Source organism: Lissotriton helveticus, chromosome 1_1 (genome assembly GCF_964261635.1).
Source record: "Lissotriton helveticus chromosome 1_1, aLisHel1.1, whole genome shotgun sequence".
Lineage (NCBI taxonomy): Eukaryota > Metazoa > Chordata > Amphibia > Caudata > Salamandridae > Lissotriton > Lissotriton helveticus.
Window position 1 is genome coordinate 406,784,102 of NC_136057.1, and position 21,981 is coordinate 406,806,082.

General features: G+C 43.4%; 1 protein-coding gene across 3 annotated transcripts in view; it reads left to right on the forward strand.

The window, feature by feature from the left end:
• The window catches only part of CCDC91 (coiled-coil domain containing 91), a 1,837,163-nt gene that overhangs the window by 1,399,968 nt on the left and 415,214 nt on the right, over positions 1-21,981 (forward strand). For all 3 annotated transcript variants that reach the window (XM_078673757.1, XM_078673758.1, XM_078673759.1), the window contains one exon: positions 138-314. In XM_078673757.1, coding sequence (XP_078529883.1) covers positions 138-314 — 177 coding nt within the window. The remainder of the gene's footprint in view (positions 1-137; positions 315-21,981) is intronic.

A 21,981-nucleotide genomic window follows, 5' to 3' on the forward strand; every position in this document is an offset into this window, starting at 1 on the left:
TTTAATTACTCGTGTTTTGCATACAAAGTAGAAGTCAAGTATTTCCTCAACAGCATATGTTGAATAGTTAAGTTTGTTTTTCTGCATGTACTAATTGCTGAGATCTAGTAACAAGCTGCAAATGTTTTTCGCTACAGGTAGAACAAGAAATTATGAAAGAAGCCATTTGTAAAGCAGTGGAAGAGGAGCGGCAGCGAATGGAAAACGTTTATTCCAAAGAAAAAGAGTCGTGGGAGGTGCAACGCAAGAATGACCGTGACTGTATAGCACAGGCGATTAAGGAGGCGCTGGCGGAGGAACGGACAAAAAGTCAAGTTAGTATTTCTTTTGGTTTATTTATTAAACCATTTCCTACAAAACACTTAGGATGTATTTGTGAAGTGCCTAGGTAGAGAAACTTTACTTACAAAAAGCAGTGCTATGAAATTGAATTAAAGTAAAAGAAAGCAACTAGGATTTAACAAAACACAGTTACGGATGCAAACATTGCACATATGGATATGTTTGAAAAACCTCTCTGTTCGCATCTAAATAGAGCTGGGTAACTTGGCCTTTACCTTGCCAGACCTGTAATCTAAGGGTTAGCAGTGGGTTGTGAACCTCGTCAGTACCAACATGCCAATTCACTGATGGACATGTTGTATGCGTCCAAATCATTTGCTAACACAACAAATGAAAAATAGAAGCACTCCGACCGAAGGGTTACAGAAGAATTGTGTGCAACTTCCTCTTCCATCGTTTTCTTTCCAGTACATATTTTTGATTAGAACTTCGACATGATCAGCACCCTAAAATGACCCTATTTGTCTTTGAAAATTCTTCACAAAAGATTCCTCTGCCCACACCAAGGTGTGTCAGCCTTTAATTTCTTTGTACTGTTTCTAAAGCCATAGCCCTCTGCTGTACTACGGCATCAACCAGTGTTTTTTCCTGCATTGGGACCTCTTACTTGTGAAACGACTGTGTAAGCTTTTGCCTGTGTCCAAGGATTTTTTCTTGTTTCCACTGTAACACCACACAATGTGAAGTCTTCCGCACTAATCTTTTGTCGTCCATGTAATTGGTCAAACATTTCTTGTTGGGTGCATCTTCAGTGACCGGTGTTCTGTTGCAACCTCTTCAGTGGCAGTGAAGGCCCTCATCACCAATTTTCCTTTCATATGAGCAAACTTTTTTTCGCACTGACTAATCTGGCCTTGTTATACACAGATAAAATGAGAAGAGGAGGCTTCAGTTCTTTCAGTCCTTGGATCTCCGGTCTTCTTTCCTGGTGAAGTGAAAATCTCAGTAGCACCAGATGTATATGTCCTTCTTGGCTTAGTGGATCGGGCCCTTTTCCAGCACAAATCTTGGCTCACTGCAGGTGCCATACAGTTTCCAACTTAAGCATGCCTACTGTTGAAACAGGCCCTTCTTGCAGGGTCATCCTCAAAGTTTTTGCTTCTTTCTCCCTTATTTTCCCTGACCCGTGGCTGTTGGCAATAGGTACTCTGCGCACTTTAACACTGCTGATCAGTGCTAAAGTGCATATGCTCTCTGTGTAAATTGTTATTATGATTGGATATACATGATTGGCATATTTGTATCACCATGAGGTCCCTAGTAAAGTGCACTGGGTGTGCCAGGGCTGGTGATGACAAATGCTACTAGTGGGCCTGCAGCATTGATTGTGCCACCCGCATGAGTAGCCCTAAAATGGTGTCTCAGGCCTGCCACCGCAGTGCCTGTGTGCAGTCTGTGAACTGCCATGTCCTCCTGGTCAGTGTCACCACTGACCAGGCCTAACACTTCCCTTTTTGTGCACATTGGTCACCCCTATGGAAGGCCCAAGGTACCCCCCTGGGCAGGGTGCAGTGTATGTGAAAGGTAGAGCATGTACCGGTGCAGGTGACACGCTCTGGTAGTGAATTACAGCCATTTTCGTTTTTCACTATTGTAAGGCTATCTTGCTCCATAGATTAACATGGGGGATGCTGGCTACAGTGGCTACCAGCATTTCTTCCCATAGGAAGAAGATAGGACATAAGAATATAGTATCCCTGAACTCAGAATTTAATAACACATCTTTTAGGAAAGGTTGTTTTTAAATCCTGTGTTTGAGAACAGCACTTTTAGAAAGTTGCTGTTCTCTTGTCTGACCCTTCTGGGTGCCTGGGCCTGTTTGTGTATTGACTGTCTGGTTTGAGAGTGACAGGGGATGGGGATTCCGCAGGAGGCTGGCTGAGTCAGCCCTAGGCTGAATGACTGCATTTGCAACTTGAGTGGTGGGAGGAGATAGCACCTGGGCCTGAATAGGGCTGTGCCTGCCTTCCACAATGCTGGCTCCACCTCCTGCTGGGCGGCTGACGACCCTGCTCCTCACTCTGAAAGGAAAGGAGAAGCAAGGAAAACAAAGTGCTCAAGAAACACCCAGAACTGGATCAGACCGGGCTCAGTGCCCACTTGCACAAAGAGAACAAAGACTTTTAGGGGTATAAGTACAGGACCCCTGACAACAGAAAATTAGATCATCCTGGAATCAAGAAGGAACCTCTGCCAAGGAGAAAGCTGAAACTGAAGAAGGAAGATTGTCCAGCTGTTGCGCTGCTGGATTGCCCTGCTGTTGCTTTGCTACCAAGGAGAGGGGAATGACTTTGCTTTGTGCCGTGTCCACTTGCTTGAAGGAATCTCCAAGGGCCTGAGAAGAGCTAGCTCCCTGTTCTGAAGTCCCAGGAACAAAAGGACTTCACCCCCAGCTTCCTCTGAGCTCTTCTGAGAGACTCCTGTCCTTCCTAGAGTGCTTGGCCCATGTGTGGTGCCTCTCGAAGTTGTACCTGTGTTGGGAAGCTGAAAACTAAGCTTGAGAGACTTTGCTACAGAAAAGTTATCGCATCACTCGCTGAGGGGCGCATCCCCGACAGTGCAAGGAAATTCCCACCGCTACTTGGGTCGAGATAGTCGCAGCGCCTGTTGCCGCTCTTAGAGCCGTCGCATCCCTCGTTTGCGGGAAGAACCCGATCGGTGCGGGAAATCTAACATCGCTGCGAGTGTCGTCGCAGAGCCTGTCGTCGCTGGGTGAGATCTCCGCACCGCCTGCTCGCGGACTGCATCATGTCGCTGCGAGAGTCATCGCCGAAGCCAACGCATTGAGGAGCTGTGAGAGAGAGGATCACCGCTGGTCCGCGCATTGTCGCCCCGGAGATCGCCGCACCTCCAAAGATTGTCGCATCCTGCCTTTGCGAGAACAAACTTCCTACGGAACCTACGCACCTGAATCCATACAAGTGAACTTCCTCCCCATACAGACCGGATTCGTCACAACATGCCCGCTGCTAAAGCGGGGCTGTCGCAAACGCCTCCCCAGGGTCTCAAGAGCAACGCATCACTTGTTTTCCACCGCACCAACTTCTGCTTTTGGAACTTTGTTGCAACTAAAGGTACTGTGAGCTAAACGTGACGCAACTGTGAACTTTTCACGTAACTGTGGATTATTTTATCGCAACCTAAAGAATTTTATCGCAACCTGAAGAATTTTTATCGCAACCTTAAGAACTCTTTTGAAACCATATTCGTGAACTGTATATGTTGGATTTTTGTCGTTTTGGTCTTGTGTAGTTTAGATTAAATACCTTTATTTTTCTAAACTGTTGTGGAGTCAGTTTGTGGTGTTTTTACTGTGTTACTGTGAGTGTGTTGGTACTTTACACATTGCCTCTGGTTAGCCTAGACTTCTCGTGCCAAGCTACCTAGAGGGTGAGCAGGGGTTATCTCAGAGGGTTTCCTCCTTACCCTGACTAGAAGCAAGGGTCCCTATTTGGACAGTGGTACCTACCCCTGCCAACTAGAGACCCCCATTTCTAACACCTACCATGCCGTGGACTTGGTGGTGGAATATTAGTTGTGGCGTTTCTCCAGGTGAGAAAACATTTGTGATCTTTGTGTCTGTCGAATCCTCTCCTCAGCCAGTTATTAAATTCGGTTTTCCACCCCAATCTGGTTCCTATGTCCTGGTGCTCAGTAGAGATAGGGGCCCTTCGGGCCATTGTTCATTATGCTTCTCCTTCTGCATGCAAATGTTTTGCACACAGGTGTTTTCACTCTGTACGTCAGAGTTCAATCCATACCATGTCTGGGTTAACAGGACTCCGAAGTAGAGGAACTGCAGCAGGTCCCAGGATGCAAGTTGCGTTCCTTTTTTCTAGCCTCCCTTTCCACCATGGTCGATGCCATAATAGGTTCTTAAATGACAGTACATGGCAGTCACACGAAAGGAGTACCTTTTGGCTTTCCCAGGACAAATGTATTGCTCACAAATTACTTTTCACGCATTCACTTCTCTGATGGTGATGGGTTTGTATAGTCCTGCATACCAAGGAATCATCTGTGCTTTGTCCCTCATTCCTAGAGTACTCTCTAGTGATTACATCACCAGATGTTGTTGCAGATGCTGGTAAAACTGCAGGCCGCAAAGTTGTGGCCGAGGATGGGCCTCCAAATACTTCTAGCTATGAGGCCAAACTCCTAAACATTGTAGGAGCTAAGAGAAGTGACTCCTCCGGACAACAGAATAAACAGAATAAAATCGCTTTCCCAAAGAGTCTTTTAATTTCTTTGACAGGCACTTTGTTTTTTAACGTAGTCGAAAGATATATCAAATTTATTCTCCCATTCATCTTAACGGGATAATCTTCTTAAAGAATTCAAATGACCCACAATATATATTAAAAGTCTTATTAACCGTGGACCACCGTACTAGCGGTGGCAGTTTGACCGTGGAGTGCTCGCGGTCCGACTGCCGTAGTACGAGTTGGGTCGATTGCCTTTTCGACGGCCGCTGCTGAACCACAGAGAGTGCCAGCAGACCACCGGGTTCGCAGTCGGGGAAAAGCAGCCACCATACAGCGGTACAGAGGAACTGCTCTGCTGTCGGTATTTGGATTTGCCTTTTCCACGAGCTGGCCGCGGCAGTCCGTCTGCCAGCTTGAAGGACTTGGGGTGCGTACTCACCCCTTTTTTTTGTTTTCCCAGAAAGAGTCCAATCTGGATCCCTTTCTTCAGGTTCCTCCTTCACAGCAGAATCTTCAACCCAAGGATTACAATCATGTTTGCGACGATCTACAGTTGAGTCCTTTACGTATCATATACACGTTGTCAGGACTGGCCACATATAAGCCAGACTCTCGCAGTGGGTAGATGGTATATTTCTACATGTATCATGCAGATGTGTCCATCAAACACATATGCAGTTGAAATGCACACAGAGGCATCGATATATTTGGAAAAAATACTCACCACTGCCGCAAGATCCCTGCATTCACACCGCCGGCACCGTTGACAACTCGTAGATGCGATTCTTTGGCGGTCGAACCGCCAAACTCGTAATCAGGCCTTAATTCATGAGGCTGACAGGTATGCATTTGCAGCCACTCCACAGAACTGCACTGGACCGACCACAGATGCATCCACTTCACCTTCAAAAAGAATACATCCCACCACCGCACACAACAAATCCCCCGCAGATACTGGAGCAAAATCACCACAGACCAGCTCCTCTCATCACTGAGCCAGAACCCGCCAGCCGACACCGCCGACCCCAACAACGCAGCCCACAACCTCGCACAATGGATAACCGACTGCGCTGACGAACTCGCTCCACTGAAGAACCCCCCAGGCAAGACCAGCAACAGGAAAACATCATGGTTCACTGACGCCCTCAAAGAATCAAAGAAATCCTGCCGGACCCTCGAAAAAAACTGGCGCCATGATCGGACTTCGTAAAACATGACTGCCCTCAAAAACGCCACCCGCAAACACCACCAGCTGATCCGCACCACCAAAAGAACATCATTCAAAGAGCGACTAGATAAGAACACCCACAACAGCATGGAACTCTTCAGCATCGTCAAAGAGCTCTCCGACCCCAGCGCCAGCAACAACGACATCACACCGTCACAGGAACTCTGCAACTCCCTCGCCACGTTCTTCCACCGAAAGATCGCAGACATACACGACAGCTTCGGACCCCAGACCCCGCCTCCTGTCACAGAACCAACGTCCACCACAACCACCCTCAGCGCCTGGACACCCATCAGCACTGAAGACACCACCAACTTCGTGAACTCCATCCACTCCGGCTCCCCCTCGGACCCATGCCCCATCATATCTTCAACAAAGCCGACACCATCAACGCACCCCATCTCCGGAACATCATAAACAGCTCGTTCGCATCAGCCGCCTTCCCCGAGAGCTGGAAGCACGCAGAAATCAACGCCCTTCTGAAGAAACCCACAGCGGACCCCAAAGACCTCAAGAACTTTCGCCGCATCTCTCTGCTCCCCTTCCCGGCCAAAGTCATTGAGAAGACCGTCAATAAACAGCTGACTGCTTTCCTTGAGACAAACAACTCGCTCGACCCATCCCAGTCCGGATTCCGAGCCAACCACAGCACCGAGACTGCCCTCATCGCAGCCAACGACGACATCAGGACCCTGATTACAACGGAGAAACAGCCGCCCTCATCCTACTGGACCTCTCGGCAGCCTTCGACACCGTATGCCATCGCACCCTAATTACCCGCCTCTTCAACACAGGAATCCAAGGAAAGGCCCTGGACTGGATCACCTTGTTCCTCTGCAACAGAACCCAGAGAGTCCGCCTCCTTCCCTTCCGCTCATAAGCCACTGAGATCATCTGCGGTGTACCCCAAGGCTCTTCGCTCAGCCCAACCCTCTTCAACATCTACATGAGCCTCCTCGCTGCCATCGCACGCAAACACAGCATCAACATCCTCTCCTACGCCGACGACACCCAGCTGATACTTTCGCTCACCAAAGACCAAGCCACCGCCAAAACCAACCTACAGGAAGGAATGAAAGACGTTGCAGAATGGAAGAAGCACAGCCGTCTGAAGCTCAGCTCGGACAAGATGGAGATCCTCATCCTCGGATAATCCCCTTCCGCCTGGGACGACTCCTGGTGGCCCATGACGCTGGGCACCGCACCAACACCCACGGACCACGCACGCAACCTGGGATTCATCCTGGACTCCTCCCTCACGATGGGCAAGCAAGTCAACGCAGTCTCGTCATCATGTTTCAACACCCTACGCATGCTCCGAAAGATCTTCCGGTGGATCCCCAACGAAACCAGAAAGACGGTCACCCAGGCCCTCGTCACCAGCCGACTGGACTACGAAAACGTCCTATATGCAGGAACCACCTCCAAACTTCAGAAACGACTACAACGCATACAGAACGCCTCCGCACGACTCATCCTCGACATCCCTCGCCACAGCCACATATCCACCCACCTGAGAACCCTGCACTGGCTCCCCGAGGATCACATTCAGGCTCCTCACCCACGCGCATAAAGCGCTCCACGACATGGGCCCCGAATACCTCAACAACCGCCTCTCATTCTACACTCCCACCCGCCAGCTCCGCTCCGCCAGTCTCGCCCTCGCCACTGTCCCACGGAACACGGAACCACCGCCGGAGGAAGATCGTTCTCCTACCTGGCAGCCAAGACATGAAACTCCCTCCCCGCACACCTACGAATGACCCAGGACCATCTAACCTTCAGGAAACACCTCAAGACCTGGCTTTTCAAGCAGTAGCGGTACCCCCCCCCCTCAGTGCCTTGAGACCCTCACGGGTGAGTAGCGCGCTCTACAAATGACTGACTGATTGATTGATTGATTGACCTCGTCCATAAACAATCCTTTGTTTCCTGTCTCCAAACCGGACAATACATATTGTCTAGTTTTGGACTACAGACACTTAAATTCTTGTTGCAAAATCTTTGCAGTACAAAATGCACACAGTGCAGCACTGATGAATAACATTGTGCTAAAAAAAAATAAAACCACATTAGATATTTCTAATGGTTTCTTCTGTCAAAACATTGCACCAGAAAGCAGGTACTTGACCGCTTTCTCAATTATGGCGACACAGCGTCACTTCTGTCATCTCCCCCAGGGATTCAAGAATAGTCCAGGGTTATTTTCAGCCAGAGTAACGGAGTTACTATAAACGTACGATGATGAGGCATTATCTTATGTCGATGACATTTATCTTACAGACGATGACTTGGACAAGCACTTGAGCAGGGTGAACACCATAATATGTGGATTCGCCTCGGAAGGGTACAAATTCAACTTTAAAAAAATCAAGAATTGCCCATCTTAACGTCCTATTTTTAGGATACAAACTTTCAAGTGAAGGCAAAAGCCTGGCAGCAAACTTTTTAGAAAAATGTGCGCTGCTCCAACCTCCAAAAACTCTGAAAATTCTAGGCTTCCTGAATTTCGGAAGAACTTCCATACTAAATTACGCAGAAAGGGCTAAACCTCTCTGCGAATTAATCAAACCTGATTTCAAACCTACTAATTGGACTAAAAAAACACAGAAATTTTGCGTTCAGTGCAAACAGACATGTTAGCAACAACCCATTTACAGACACGCATAAATGTACGCAACCTTGTGATCCGAATCATCCCAGGGAGATGCGGATTCACATACCTAACCTTTAATTAAGGCGAAAAGGTACCGATAACTTACAAATCACACTTGTACACACAAGCTGAAATGAAATTCACTTCAACAGAAAAAATTCTGACAGCGGTTCAAACTGCAGTAGCAAAAGAGAGACCCTCGCACAGGGAAAATGCATAAAGGTCGTTACTCCTGTACCTGCCTTAGAGGCAGTGACAAAAGCGAGCATTCCGAATGCAAAAGCTTTACATGCGAGATATATACAATGGGTTAATTCTCTTGCTGCAACATACGTTGAATACGTTTTTGACCCCTACTTGAAAACTCAAGAATTTCTACAATACGAACAAGAATGTCCTCTGCCAACAGAGATTGTGCCTCTAGAACGTTACAGATATATAATTTATACAGAAGGATCAGCACAACCAGCAATTGGGGAAAACAAGCATATAGTGCAGAATGTGCGATTGTCAAAGGTCACTCGCGGGATGGTAAACTCCGACCTATGGTCACAAACACTCAATCTTTAGGAGATAGTGCAGCTCAGCGAGCTGAACTCCAAGCATTCAAGATGGCGCTTGAAAATACCGATCGCGAATTCCCCACACTCATAGTGTGCGATTCATATTACTGCGTCCAATCTTACAGTGAATACTTGCAGAACTGGGTTCAAAACGGTTTCAAAGATGCAAAAGGTGGCACAATTAAGCATAAATTGCTTTGGGAACAAGTAGTTCTGTTACAGAAAGAACTACAAAAGACTCACGTGATCCATACACTGAGTCATCAGCGTGATGGCGTTCACGTTGCAGGGAATTATTTGGCTGATGAAGCCACGAAGGCAGCTGTGCAAACGGCTTCCGTAGCTGCAATCACACATATAGATGGTTAAACAATGCTAGCAGTCAATGCCACAAGCAAAGGCTGCGGTGCAGCGTTACCTCTAAACTATCCACTCGAATATTCATACATAATTGATGCCAACTCCGTTCCTTTTGCTCAAATCCCTGGAGTGGGGAATAGGGTAATTTCAAACAGGAATCGGAGAGGTGCTTTGATTCAAGAAGCACATATGGGAAAGGGTCTGATACATCAAGGGATCTCAAAATCTCTAGTAGAGTTAAAAGAGATGTACTGGTGACCAGGGATGAATGCCCACATTTACGAATTTGGAATTAATTGCAATGTCTGTTACAGAGATCACAGCTTAGAGCGCCGCCAGATTCCGGACTACAGTGTAGCCAGCCCAGTACAGACACCACTGTTAGATAGCATTAGACTATCCACGCTCAGACGTCCCTGTGGACAAAAGCGGTCCCACAACTATTAGGACAAGATTCATTTGGATGTGGCCTCAGCGCTCGGCTGACGCCCGAACTGTTATAAAAGATTTGCGACTCTTTATCGGCACGCTACATTCTGACCAGGGTCCTGCATTTAGCTCTCGAGCTTACAAGGAGGCAATGGCCAGCTTGGGCGTTGCATTGCGGTACTCAAGTTCATTCCATCCTGAGGGAAATTTCGTTGTGGAAAGAAAAAAATGTGACATAAAGCAATCTATAACAGCTAGGGTATTAGGCTCGGGTGACGGGTGGGTCAAGCATCTAATAAGTGTCCTACATAGTCTTAACAATTTGCCAAGAAATTCTCTGGGTGGAATCACTCCATCTGAAATCCTTTTTGGTACTAGAGTGATTGTCGAAGACCTCAATCGTCATGCTTCAGTGGTAGAACAAAAACCCTTTGATATCAAAGACCGTTTGGCTGTTTTGCAGGACTTAAATGAAACAAGAAGAAGTCTAAGCAACACCATACAGAAGCCAACGACCACTGAAGAAAAACCACCTCTCCCAGCAAGACCTGTCTGGATTCAAAGATTGGGGATCTGGTCAGAGAGAAAATAATGGATAAGAACGAATTTGGGCCTTCTTACAGAAAACCAGTCCACGAATCAAGAACAGTGTTACTGCCGCCCCATGCTGGAAGAAATGAGAACCGGTTCGTATAAATTGACCTGGTAAAACCATACCATGTGGCCGATAATAAGTAGTAGGCCCAGTGGACTCCAAAGATGTAGCAGATGACCAAATCTTGCTGCTATCGAAGAAGTACAAACTGAAAGACTCATCACCTTTGAAGATTTTGCAGTGAGAAAAGAAGGACTATGCAACAAAGCCATGGAACTTGTGCCTCTTGAAACCCAAATAACAGTTCATCATGAAACTCCCGTCTACAATGATGTAGCATCTGACTATACAAATATGTCAAAGGAACAAGCTGCTCCAGCGATTTCAAATAATCCGAATGCAATACCAACAATTGACAGAACTGCCTCTGGCTATTTCATCAACTTTGATAAGTTTTCTGAGGATCCCAGTGAGCCGGAAACAATGCCAGCAAATAAAACTTTCAAGGATCAAGTAACAGAACTTTTTCACCAGCTTGCAAATATATATCTGGTTTCACCATGGGTTGAATATTGGATGTGTTAGGTGTACTTGTTCTCCTACTATGGCTCATTCTCGTTTTAAGTTTGGGAAAGCTGATAGATGGAAAGTATAGTAAAATGGACACAGCAAGTAAGAACATCAACTTGCTCCTGAAGCCACACAAATAATCTCGTTGTGAGCAAAGAGACCTGTCGTCAGTAAACATCACAGCCATTCCTCCACCAGGTGGTTTAGCATGGGACAGAACTGACTATGACATTTATGATCCGGTCGAGCTGTTGAAGATTCCACACCAATTTAAGGATTCCTTGAGTGATTTTGTTTCACCCAGTACATTTTCTGATGATTGGGACTTTGAGACTGTTATTAACATGATGTCAGATTTAGAAATATGTCTGCAAAATTTACAAAACATTAATACGTAGAAGGTTCATCAGATTATGAACAAATGTATTGCTTTAATCATTATGGTCACCATTATTTGCACAAATCTGCAAACCCTGGAAATGTTTTAACGTATAATCAATGGGAACATCGTCCAACGCCACCAAAGGGTAGCTCTAGAACATTTTATGAAAAATTTCCATACTTCTCATGTTTTAATGTCACAAAACCAGAAACATTTTACTTTAAAAATGTTAATAAGACAGGAATGAAAAGTATGTTGACTAATACTAAGCAAATGTATTCTGCAGTCTTTTATGCTTGATTGTCTACATTAGGTTTTAACTTTTAGAAAGACAACATTGAGACAAAAACTGTCTGGGGCACAAAAGACTTGCAGGTGCAAGGTTTAGAAGCCTTGTTTAGAGCCTGCATCATCCCAGAACAAATAATGTTCTTAAATGAAACTGTTCAACAGACATCTTGTCTTGGCCTGGCTAAGATAAAAGACTTAAACAAACCGTCCATACCTAAGCCCACACCTGATAGTAATGGAACTACAGATGAGGAGGTAGACGTAAATTATATTTTACAACAAAACAGAACTAATCCTGATTGGAAATAATGGTTAATCTGGCCCACAGACACGAATAACTGTCAAGATAGATTCCTGAACAAGACACAAGGGTTTACAGTAACTAGGACAGATTTAAGATATATCCAGAGACAACATCCAGGGATAATAACGACTTACAGTGTAGGAAAACTGTGACCTGAGTGGCTACAAAAATCCCCACACCCAGATATAAAACAACACTTAACTTTACTTAAAGATGGCATTGATTTGAGAGAATTATTACTAGGACCTCGCAAACAATGTCATTAACATTTCATATACACCGGTATTTTTGCTGCTTATAATAAAGCATGGAAAGTCATGCAAATGGCAGAACGAATACAAGAAATTTATCGTATAAATTTAGAGAAAGCTCTTTCTGTAGTTGACAATGGGTTAACAACTCTGTCATCCAGAATTTATTCTTTGGACAGCATTGTATCCTCTGCAATAGACATAATGGAACAAGACTTGCTCATGTTACAACATGGACAGTCTCAATTGCGTTCTATAATGCTGCTAGGCTGGACGTTACAAAACCTTTGTTCAGGCTATGTGCCTTGGCGTCTAATCAACATCACATCATTGTTTACTGGTTTTAACCTTGCAGATAAACAAATCTCTTTGGCAGAGAGGGGAGCAGACTATACGGTGCTGAGCATAGAAAAACTGGAAAGATTACCATCAACCGTTTCTGAGAAAGCAGCCGTTGAATGGATAATACATGGCACCATCACGATACCATTGACAATTTTCCAGTTTCAGTATTGCTTAACACACATACCAGCAGGCCTGTATGAAAGGTTGGGTAAAGGTAAAGAATACATAAAGTCGACCTGGGATTTACCATACAAACACAAATGTTGGAGTGGGGAGAAGGAGGTATTTCTTAGTGGTAAAAATTGTAAAACCACCCTGACCGGTACACTTCTATGTCAGGGTATTAATTTACATGGAGCCTGCGATGGTTCTTCTACCAATTTATCATGCCACCTGCAGGGTTCCCCGGCAGCAGTGATAGATCCAATTTTTAGGCAGCTATCCAATGGGAGCTACATAATGTTGAATGATCACAGCTGTTGTGGAATGATGCCAGGAATAGCCTATCTTGTTAGTGTGTCAGCCAGGGTCACCTGCTGTTCACCAGGGTCACCTTGTTTCCTAAAACTAAGACAGACGGGGAGTCGCCGCTATAGCCTTCACTGAACATCTCTTCTATACGAATTGATACTTTAAGCAGAATGAAAGCCATTCTTTTACAAAAAACTGTGCCACTGACCTCGTCCAGAAAGAGGTATGATTTGCAAGGTCCTCTGCAGAGATACATGCCTTATTATCAACAAACTGCCCCATACATTTCGCAGAAATGTGAGGTCGTATCTTAAACATGTCCGATACCAGTGGTATTGTACATGTATTTAAGACGATTGTTTCGGGACTGTTAGCACCCTTTGGAGCAGTCCTAGGCATTTTTCCAAACTTCGTGCACACTGTGTTCGGCAGACTGCCTCTCATTTTGGGACTCGTAGCAGGGATACTATTTTTGTTCCTTCTGCTCCGATATGGCAAGTCCAATCACCAGCGATACCCAGATTACCATGGAGAACACTCTTCTGGCAATGCAGTATCGTGAGCACATAACACAGATTCTTGGCTTGGCTCATTTGAGAGATCTGAATACTACGTGGTTCCTATTGTTCAGACCAATCTGGCAAGATTGCATCTTACCTGTTCTACGATGCCTGCTTTGTGGAGAGGAATGCGTGTTGGATATTTGTCTGACACTTCCATCAGCACTGCCAACGGATGATGACGCTTTGCTTGGTTCGGTAACGGCTCATGCATCGTGTTGTCCCCAGTGGCTACCAATCCTGATGACGGCATTCATTGAGGTCTCACCGGCAATTCCATCTGAGGGTGAGATACGTGGACCAACAGGCACACAGGTACCATCTACTGCAAACATTGCTAATGCGACTGACACTGACTGCGATGCTTCACATCTGTGCACGATTGATCTACTTAATGAAGTGGTTCAACTTTCACCTACTGTGGTAGACGATTTCTTTGCCAGCTTAGAAGATTTTATGTTTTCTCCTGACACTGAGAATAACTTTGGAAATTAGCCCACGGCGTTCTATCAACTTTGAATTTGACCTTCGTTTTTCAAAACAAAAACTTCTAACTTTGGAACTCTATTTTTCTACGATTTGACTTGACTTTTTTTCCAAAATTGAACTTTGGCACAAAGTAATCTGCTTTAAGTAGAACTATTCTTAGAGAACAAGAATTCTTTGAATACTTCCTAGAAACAATATTGGCCTTATCCACAAACCAAAACAGTTTATACATTCTGCTATGAGATGGTCTCGATTTTTGGGGAATTTAGAGCCATTTCATAAATGTAATTTTTGTGATTCATTCAGTCAGCATTGCCAATGTCATATTATATGCTTACAATGAAATCATTGCTTTTAAATGCATACAGTACAAATGCTCATTTTATATGTACAACCGTTTTCAAAAGCATTTTATGTATTTTTGGGTAGGATTGTAAACACATGCTTTAGATATGTTTTAGTGCCTAATTTTAGTAATGTTGAACATAATAAAGTGGAGTGGGTGTTGTATAGCATTTTAGGACCCTAGTGTAATTTTCTCGATTCATTCCCTTATATAGGTATAAATCACCATGTCCTTATATAGGCATAGAAATCATAACCATATTTCGACATAGCCCATGCAGTCCAAATACGGCATGGCTACTTTCACTAGGTCCGAAAATCCACAACGATTTCTTGGAAAACTCTGCTTCAGTTAGGGACTTCCCCTTGCTTGAATATTAATTTGTCCAAGAACTCGTTGAGTATTCAAAGAACTGAGACTCTTTGATGATGGTATTATGTCCACCTTTACCAAACTCGGCACCTACAAGGTATAAATATGCCCACACTTGCCCAAGCAAACACACTGTGGTTTGGAGCAGTTCGACTATCTACTTGCTCGACGCATCTCGCTACAGCAAGTGCCGAAGGAAGCCGACCCTCCAGCAGACTCTGTCTTTTCTCTTGCTGAGAAATCCAGCTCCAGTGTTTCCAAGCTCCCCTTGCGGGGTGTTGGGAAATCAAGTACTGAGACAGAGAGATACCAGACCTCCTTCATTCTAAACCAAGGTACAGAGCTGATTAGACCCTAAGAGAAATCTTGGATAGATTCTTGGCTAAAGAATACTAAACTTATGCTACATCACACTTACTTCTTCCCTCGTACTAGACTTAGGTTAGGTACATCGGGGTAGGCGTATTTTAGAAGCACCAGTTGAGTACTTTTAGTCTTTATTTATTTATGTATGTATTTTATGGCTTAGAAGCTATACCATGTTTTTACAGTATTATTTTATAATACTCTTCTTGCTGTACGCATTATACTTTACAGCCAGTATTACGATTGTAGCAGTTCATTTCTTCTGCGTGAGAAAGAAGACTGTTCAATAAATACTTTTATTGAAAACACCCGTCTCTCTATTTTCTCTGCACCTCTGGTGAAACGAAGCATGCACGAATGACTGAGTAAAATATCTGTCTATTGTTTCCACGACTCTGAAGATCAGTTTTATCTTGGGGAAACAAAGTTGTCATGTTTATGCAGTTGTCAGAAACTAATCCCTTCTTGTGAAATTGAGAAAGTTTCTAGGGACCTCTGAGCTAACTGGCACTCACAATTAAGTTTAATATATTCGATAGAGACCTAGTAGACATAAGTCCTACGTCACATCTATAGGATATATTATTCCAATGCGCAGAGCCCATTGGGAATATAGGAACTACACTACTTAACATAGTTAGGAACATGATCTACTATTCATTCAATCAAGCATTTATAAAGCACAGCGAATCACCCATACATGTCTCGAGGCATGGGAAAAGTAGGCTCCTGCATGGTTGATCATGCCAACATCCAGGTCCAGAATTCTTTTCTGAATTGTCGGAGCAACTGTGCAGTCCTGACTTATAGAGGGAGGTTGTGCCATGCCTTGGCTGCCAGGTATGTGAAGGAGCGTCCTCCGCTGTTAGTTTGACAGATCTGTGGGGTGTTGCCGAAAGGTAGAGAAAGGCAGATCGATGATGTCTGGTGGGTTGATGGAAAGTCAGGCATTAATTGATGTATGCTGGTCCTTCGTTTTGCAGGGCCATGTACGAGTGGTTTAGCATCTTGAACTGGCATCTCTTTTGAATCAGAAGCAGTGTAGTTTCTTGAGATGGGTGTTGTGTGGGTCCTTCTGGGGAAGTTAAGGATGAGTCTTGCTGCTGAGTTTTGTATTGTCTGGAGTCTTTTGAGGAGTCGTGCAGTTTGCTATTCAGTGTTATGCTTCCTGAGTTTGTCTCTGATTTGTAGGGAAGTTTGGGGATTTTTCTGTAGAGATTAATTAAAGTCTTGGATAGACCGTGCTATAGAGGATATCTTTCTAAATTCTTTTAGCTTGAAGTGCTTTCTCCCTCTAATAATCTGTAGAACGGAGTGAGATTATGCATGATGTGTCATGTTGCACACTGGAGAGGTAGCCAACACAGATCCGCAAAGCACAGGTCAGTACCCAGCAGCTTCCTGGTAAGCAACAGCCAAAGTTTCAGTGGTGGAATTGAAGTTTGCGCGGTATTGGTTGCCAGATAACAATTGCTGAGTGTCCATGCGCATTAGGATCAAGTTCTTATGTCCCACCCAGTTCCTAGTTCTACAGGCTGTACCCTGGAAAGTCTGGAGAAAGCAGGAGAAGACGGAATGGCTTTCTGCCGTTCAGGCCACTGCAGGGGAAGAGAAGTGGTCCACATAAGTCGCTAAAACAGGGCAAACACTTCAGAACCGTGGGTGAAGTGCTTTGAAGATCACCATTAGATTTTAAACATCTTGGTTATTGCTGGTGAGCAGAAAACAGGACCATTACTGCACTGAGACTAATCTGAAAGAATTTTCTGGTTTGTTCCCTGGCAGTGACACACAGGGAATGGGTTAGCATGACATGATTGGGAGAGCATACTGTGCAATGTTATATGATGTATTTGTTCTTACATCATACTCAAACTTATTACACTGCTTCATTTGAGCCAGTGGTTGCAGGCGGGCCATGCAGCACTCATTTTTTGAGACCCAGCACTTATTTTTCCTCAACAGACTTAGATGCAAGATAGAGAAAAACACAGACTGGTAAAAGGAGGAAGAAGAGAAAGAAGGAAACAGAGACAGAGGGAGACAGTAAGAACAGAAAAGAACATGTATTAGTGAGATAAAGTGGAAGGGAGTGTCTGGTGGTGGATGAAAGTGGCACGAGGGAGAATCCAGACTAAACAGCTTTGACATATGGCAACCCAACCTTTGATGGCACTGGTGTCGGGCTTCTTAGCACAGCCTTCGGACCCGGCACTTATGATTTTACGAGGTAAGCTCTGACTGCACATTTAATATTTCAGGCAAATGGGAGATAAAGGGGCTATTCAAAAACATGAACATACACAAGTAAATTTACATATTTAGATCTACGCTTACTCTTTGTAAGTTGAAATACTATTTCTGCTATTCATCTTTTTTGTGTAAATTTACTACATAGGGGCCGTTTCCGATATCGGCCGGAAGGGCTTCGAACCATGTTCGGGGCCCTTTCGACCGAATCGGTCAGTGCCGGCAGGATTCGTTTCCGGCTGTGCCATTCTGATGGGCTCGGTCGGAAAGGAATCCGACTCGGATTCCCGGATTGAGGACAACAGGCTCATGTCTGCAGTCCGGAAATCCCTCAGTACTCCCCCGGTCGCCTCTTCACGATCGAGGAAGTACGATGGCAGCTTTTCACTGCCTTTTCGTGCCGGTGTGTCCAGCACGAAAAGGCAGTCGGAAGCTGTATCTGGGGGCCCCCAGCAGGACCCCCATGGGTGTGAGGCTGCCGGATGGCAGCCTGGTGGCACCTATGGTGTCCATCTGTTGATCCCTGCACCTGGTGGCAGGCACCCTGGGGTACCGGCCACAGGGTGCAGGGATGAACTGCACCCCTGCTTTCAGCAATGCAGGCATGCATTCCGCTCGGAATGCATGCTTGTATTACAAAGTATACGAATGCGACCGAACCCTGTTCGGTCGCATCGTACTAGCAGGGCTGTAACTGACGACAGCAGGTCGGTCTGTAACAGCTCCTGGCCGATGTCGGACGGACTCAGGTCCGTCCGACATTGGAATCGACCCCTAAGTGTAGACTTACATGTCTCCACCCCCTGAATTCAGGGGGTGAAGCCTAATTTATGAGTTTAAAGTTACTGCTTTCAACTTTTTACAAATAGTGAAGATCTCCGCTACTGAGGTGGAGCTGTCGTTATTGTAAAGAATAGACAAAAGTTGAAAAGTTCATTCAACGTAGCAAAAAAAATACTAGCAATATTTCTATGTTCAATTCAATAATCTTTATTCGGTTTAAAAATAAACATAAAAGATACAAGTTAAAAACGATTTAACATACAAATAAAAAAACGCATTTTGGAAACACAGTTTAGGCAATTAGCAGTCTCGATCACGTCTTTGAACATATATAGTGGTCTTTGAGGTTTACACTTAAAATACAATAGTAAAAATATCAGACAATCAATGGGTATAATCTAGTACCTAAATCGCTAAAATTTACTAATTGAGACTCAATTACTTTCAGAAATGTATAGAAAGTTGGAGCTTTGTATGTGCATTTGGCTGAACAAGTAAAGTACAAATGCTTAATTAGTACAAGAAATGCTTAGTACAGTACAAGGTTAAGAGTAAAGTGCAGTTGCTGTGACTCGATACAGCACGATACTTGTCAACATATGCTACCTAAATAGTTCTACTGCTTTTCATCAAATGTGGGGTGGATATAAAATGCTAATGCAACAAAGTGCATATATAGATTAAAACAAACAATATATAACATTTATTGGTCTCTATTTTCCCTTTTAAAATTCCATGCCTTTCTTTTCCCTCAATAATTTGACAGCAAACAGATATCTAGTACTGCTAAAAATGATATTCTGCGATGTATCGCTTTTCAATATTCTAGTTGCGTCAGTACAAGACCGAACCCCCAAATTACAGCATAATGGTTTAATCCGTTTTCGCCTTGGTGTGGCATATGCTGGGCAGAAAAATAGCATGTGATAGTTATTTTCTTGTGTATTATGATTGCATAAAAGGCAATGATCATTGAAATAGTCATCACTCTTCAAAACCTATTTTGCTGTGTAGGATTCAATGTGCAAAATACCATAACAGAATTTCATATATAGTGATTAAGCCAACTGAGGTTGAATTTCATCAAGAAATTGTTCAAACAATGAATAGGGTTTTATAAGGAGAAACTGAGTAGTCAATCTAGCATTATCAGAATTGTCGGAAACACAATTTTGCATATTTGCCCAAAATGTTGATTTCAGTATTTGTTCGAGGGCGGTGTCAGTAATGCTGACTTTGGATTTTATTCAGATTCCTCGGGAAAGGACTCTATATCTGAAATTTAGATATGGAACATTGCCCCTCAAAACTTTCACGTCTAGATGGAATAGAAGGAGGGAAGAGGATATAAAGTGTCCAGGCTGTTCAAATCCCGAAGAATCATTAGGCCACTTCTTTTTTGCCTGTAAGGCATACATCCTACCTAGGAACAAATGGTTAAAACCTGCACTAAAGAACCTTGGTGTCAGGGATTACAAATCAGCTCTGCGTATCCTTACCTCTAACACCTCTTCTATGGTTATTATCTGTGGGGTTGCAAAGTTTTTATCATGTGCCTGGATTATTAGGACAAAGCTATTGAAAAATGTCTCTTAAAGTCAACTTTTCCACATAACTTTTATATGTATTTTTGTAAACGATGAACTGGTTTTACAATTGTGTGTGTATTATATGTTTGTACTTTTTATGATACATGTGTCGAATAAAAGTATAATGACTTGACTTGACTTGTAATGCTGGTGTTTCCCAGAAATGGGTCAGTCCTAGTTTGTAGAACCATCTTTTCACATGCTTGATCCACTTGAGACTACCCCAGTGGTTGTATTTCTATGTTGAATATTAATATACATTAATTTTATATATTTATTTTAAATATAGAACACAATTTAAAAGAGCAAACAAAATAAGAATGACGTGAAGCTTTGAAAATAGAGTTCCCACTGTCACTATACTTGACAATAGTAGTACAATCACTGTGTCCTACATGTATGGAACCATTCTTTCTGACACATAATTCACCTTTGACTGGTAATACTGACATAGCAGGTAAGTCTGGAGTAGAATCAGACTGAACATTCAGGACCATGAAATTCGAAGAATAATTACCCAAATTATAAACTTCATTTTCTAGATCTAACCCTGTTCTGTGGGGAAGACCTTGCTTGTCTGGAAAACATGTACTGTTTAGAAAGGACATATCTGTCAAGGATGACGTTAACGTGGACCATGCTCCACACGAACCATTATGTGAAAATGGATAAGGAAACAGTGGCAGAACTCCCTTCGGTGTCTGGAAAGGGGGGAGTCGACCACACACCCAACAATTAGTGGCATTGCTGGTCTGGTGTGAATAATGTAACATGCGGATAAAGGAATTATTTCGCATAGCAAGACGATAAGATAGTTCATGAGGAGGCAGATCACTAAACGTGTGCTCTACTGTAGCATTAGAGGACATATTTACGTGAGGAACTGGAAAACACAGATAAAATGCATAACTTGTGCAGGTAAACATAAGGCGGAGATATAGCAGAAAACATAAAATAATAATGCAACTTTTAGAGTTCTCACTAACTCTCTCTCTATGGGGGTCTATTTTATACATGTCAGAAACCGGTCTAACCGTTTCACCTAGGGGAGGACTTAGACAATCAAACTGGCTGACTTATTTTACTAGACCTTAATTTTAACTTATACTCCTGCTGAAATGGGTCAGTCCTAGTTTGTAGAACCATCTTTTCACATGCTTGATCCACTTGAGACTACCCCAGTGGTTGTATTTCTATGTTGAATATTAATATACATTAATTTTATATATTTATTTTAAATATAGAACACAATTTAAAAGAGCTACTGCACTATTGACTTAATTTTGAATTAAATAATTAATCTAATTATATTTAACAGAAAATATTTTTGTAAAGATTATTTAGAACACCTAAAGTACAATTTATATGTGTATTTATTATGTAGTAAAAGATACTACACGTTTTGTATAGAATTAATTTGAAATAATGTACTATTTTTTTAGTGAATTAAACGTATATATGTTTAAAAAACTTGGATGTTATTTTAAGTCACTGTGTACGTTATTTTGTACGGGAAGAAATTGCAGTACTAATGGTTAGCCATGTGAGATACTGGATGTACTCCAGGTGTGAGCTACTATTTTGGGTCCTTTCTGGTTGTAGTAATTATAGAAGTGCAGTTTCTGAATAGCAATAGACTTACTCCTTTGAGGGTGGGTGCTTGTCCATCCCTAACTTCTTTAAACCTCCCAAAACCCTTCCTATTTAGTAAATGTTCCACATTTTCTATCCACCCCCCCCTCCAGACTTGCACACATTTACTACAAAAACGTATGTGTGCAAAGATCTTCACACATAAAAGATGAGTGACGCAGAGGCGAAAACCTCTACAAATAGGCTTGTTGTGGTATATAAATAAATAATACCGGATCTAGGTTTGACTGGACATAGTAATAACAGATAGCTCAATAAATAAGAGTCAAGATTCGAGGTAGTAGGAGTTTGCAGGTTTAATACAGCATAAGGACAGGAACAGAACAACCTGCACGGGAATAGGATGGCAGCGCTGCCGGGGGCAGGATCAGAATCGGCGTAACATTTAATAACAGTGCACAAGTATATATACTAAAACAATTGCATTACAATACATACAATAGGCGGAGCAGTGGGTGTGGTCAATAGCAGTCGCGAAAGATAAGGGTGAAAAGAGGTGTAACAGAAGGCGTTTACATAGACATGTGATGTAAACGTAACAGAATATGTCATAAATGGGGCGGAGACATGGAGGGGGCTAC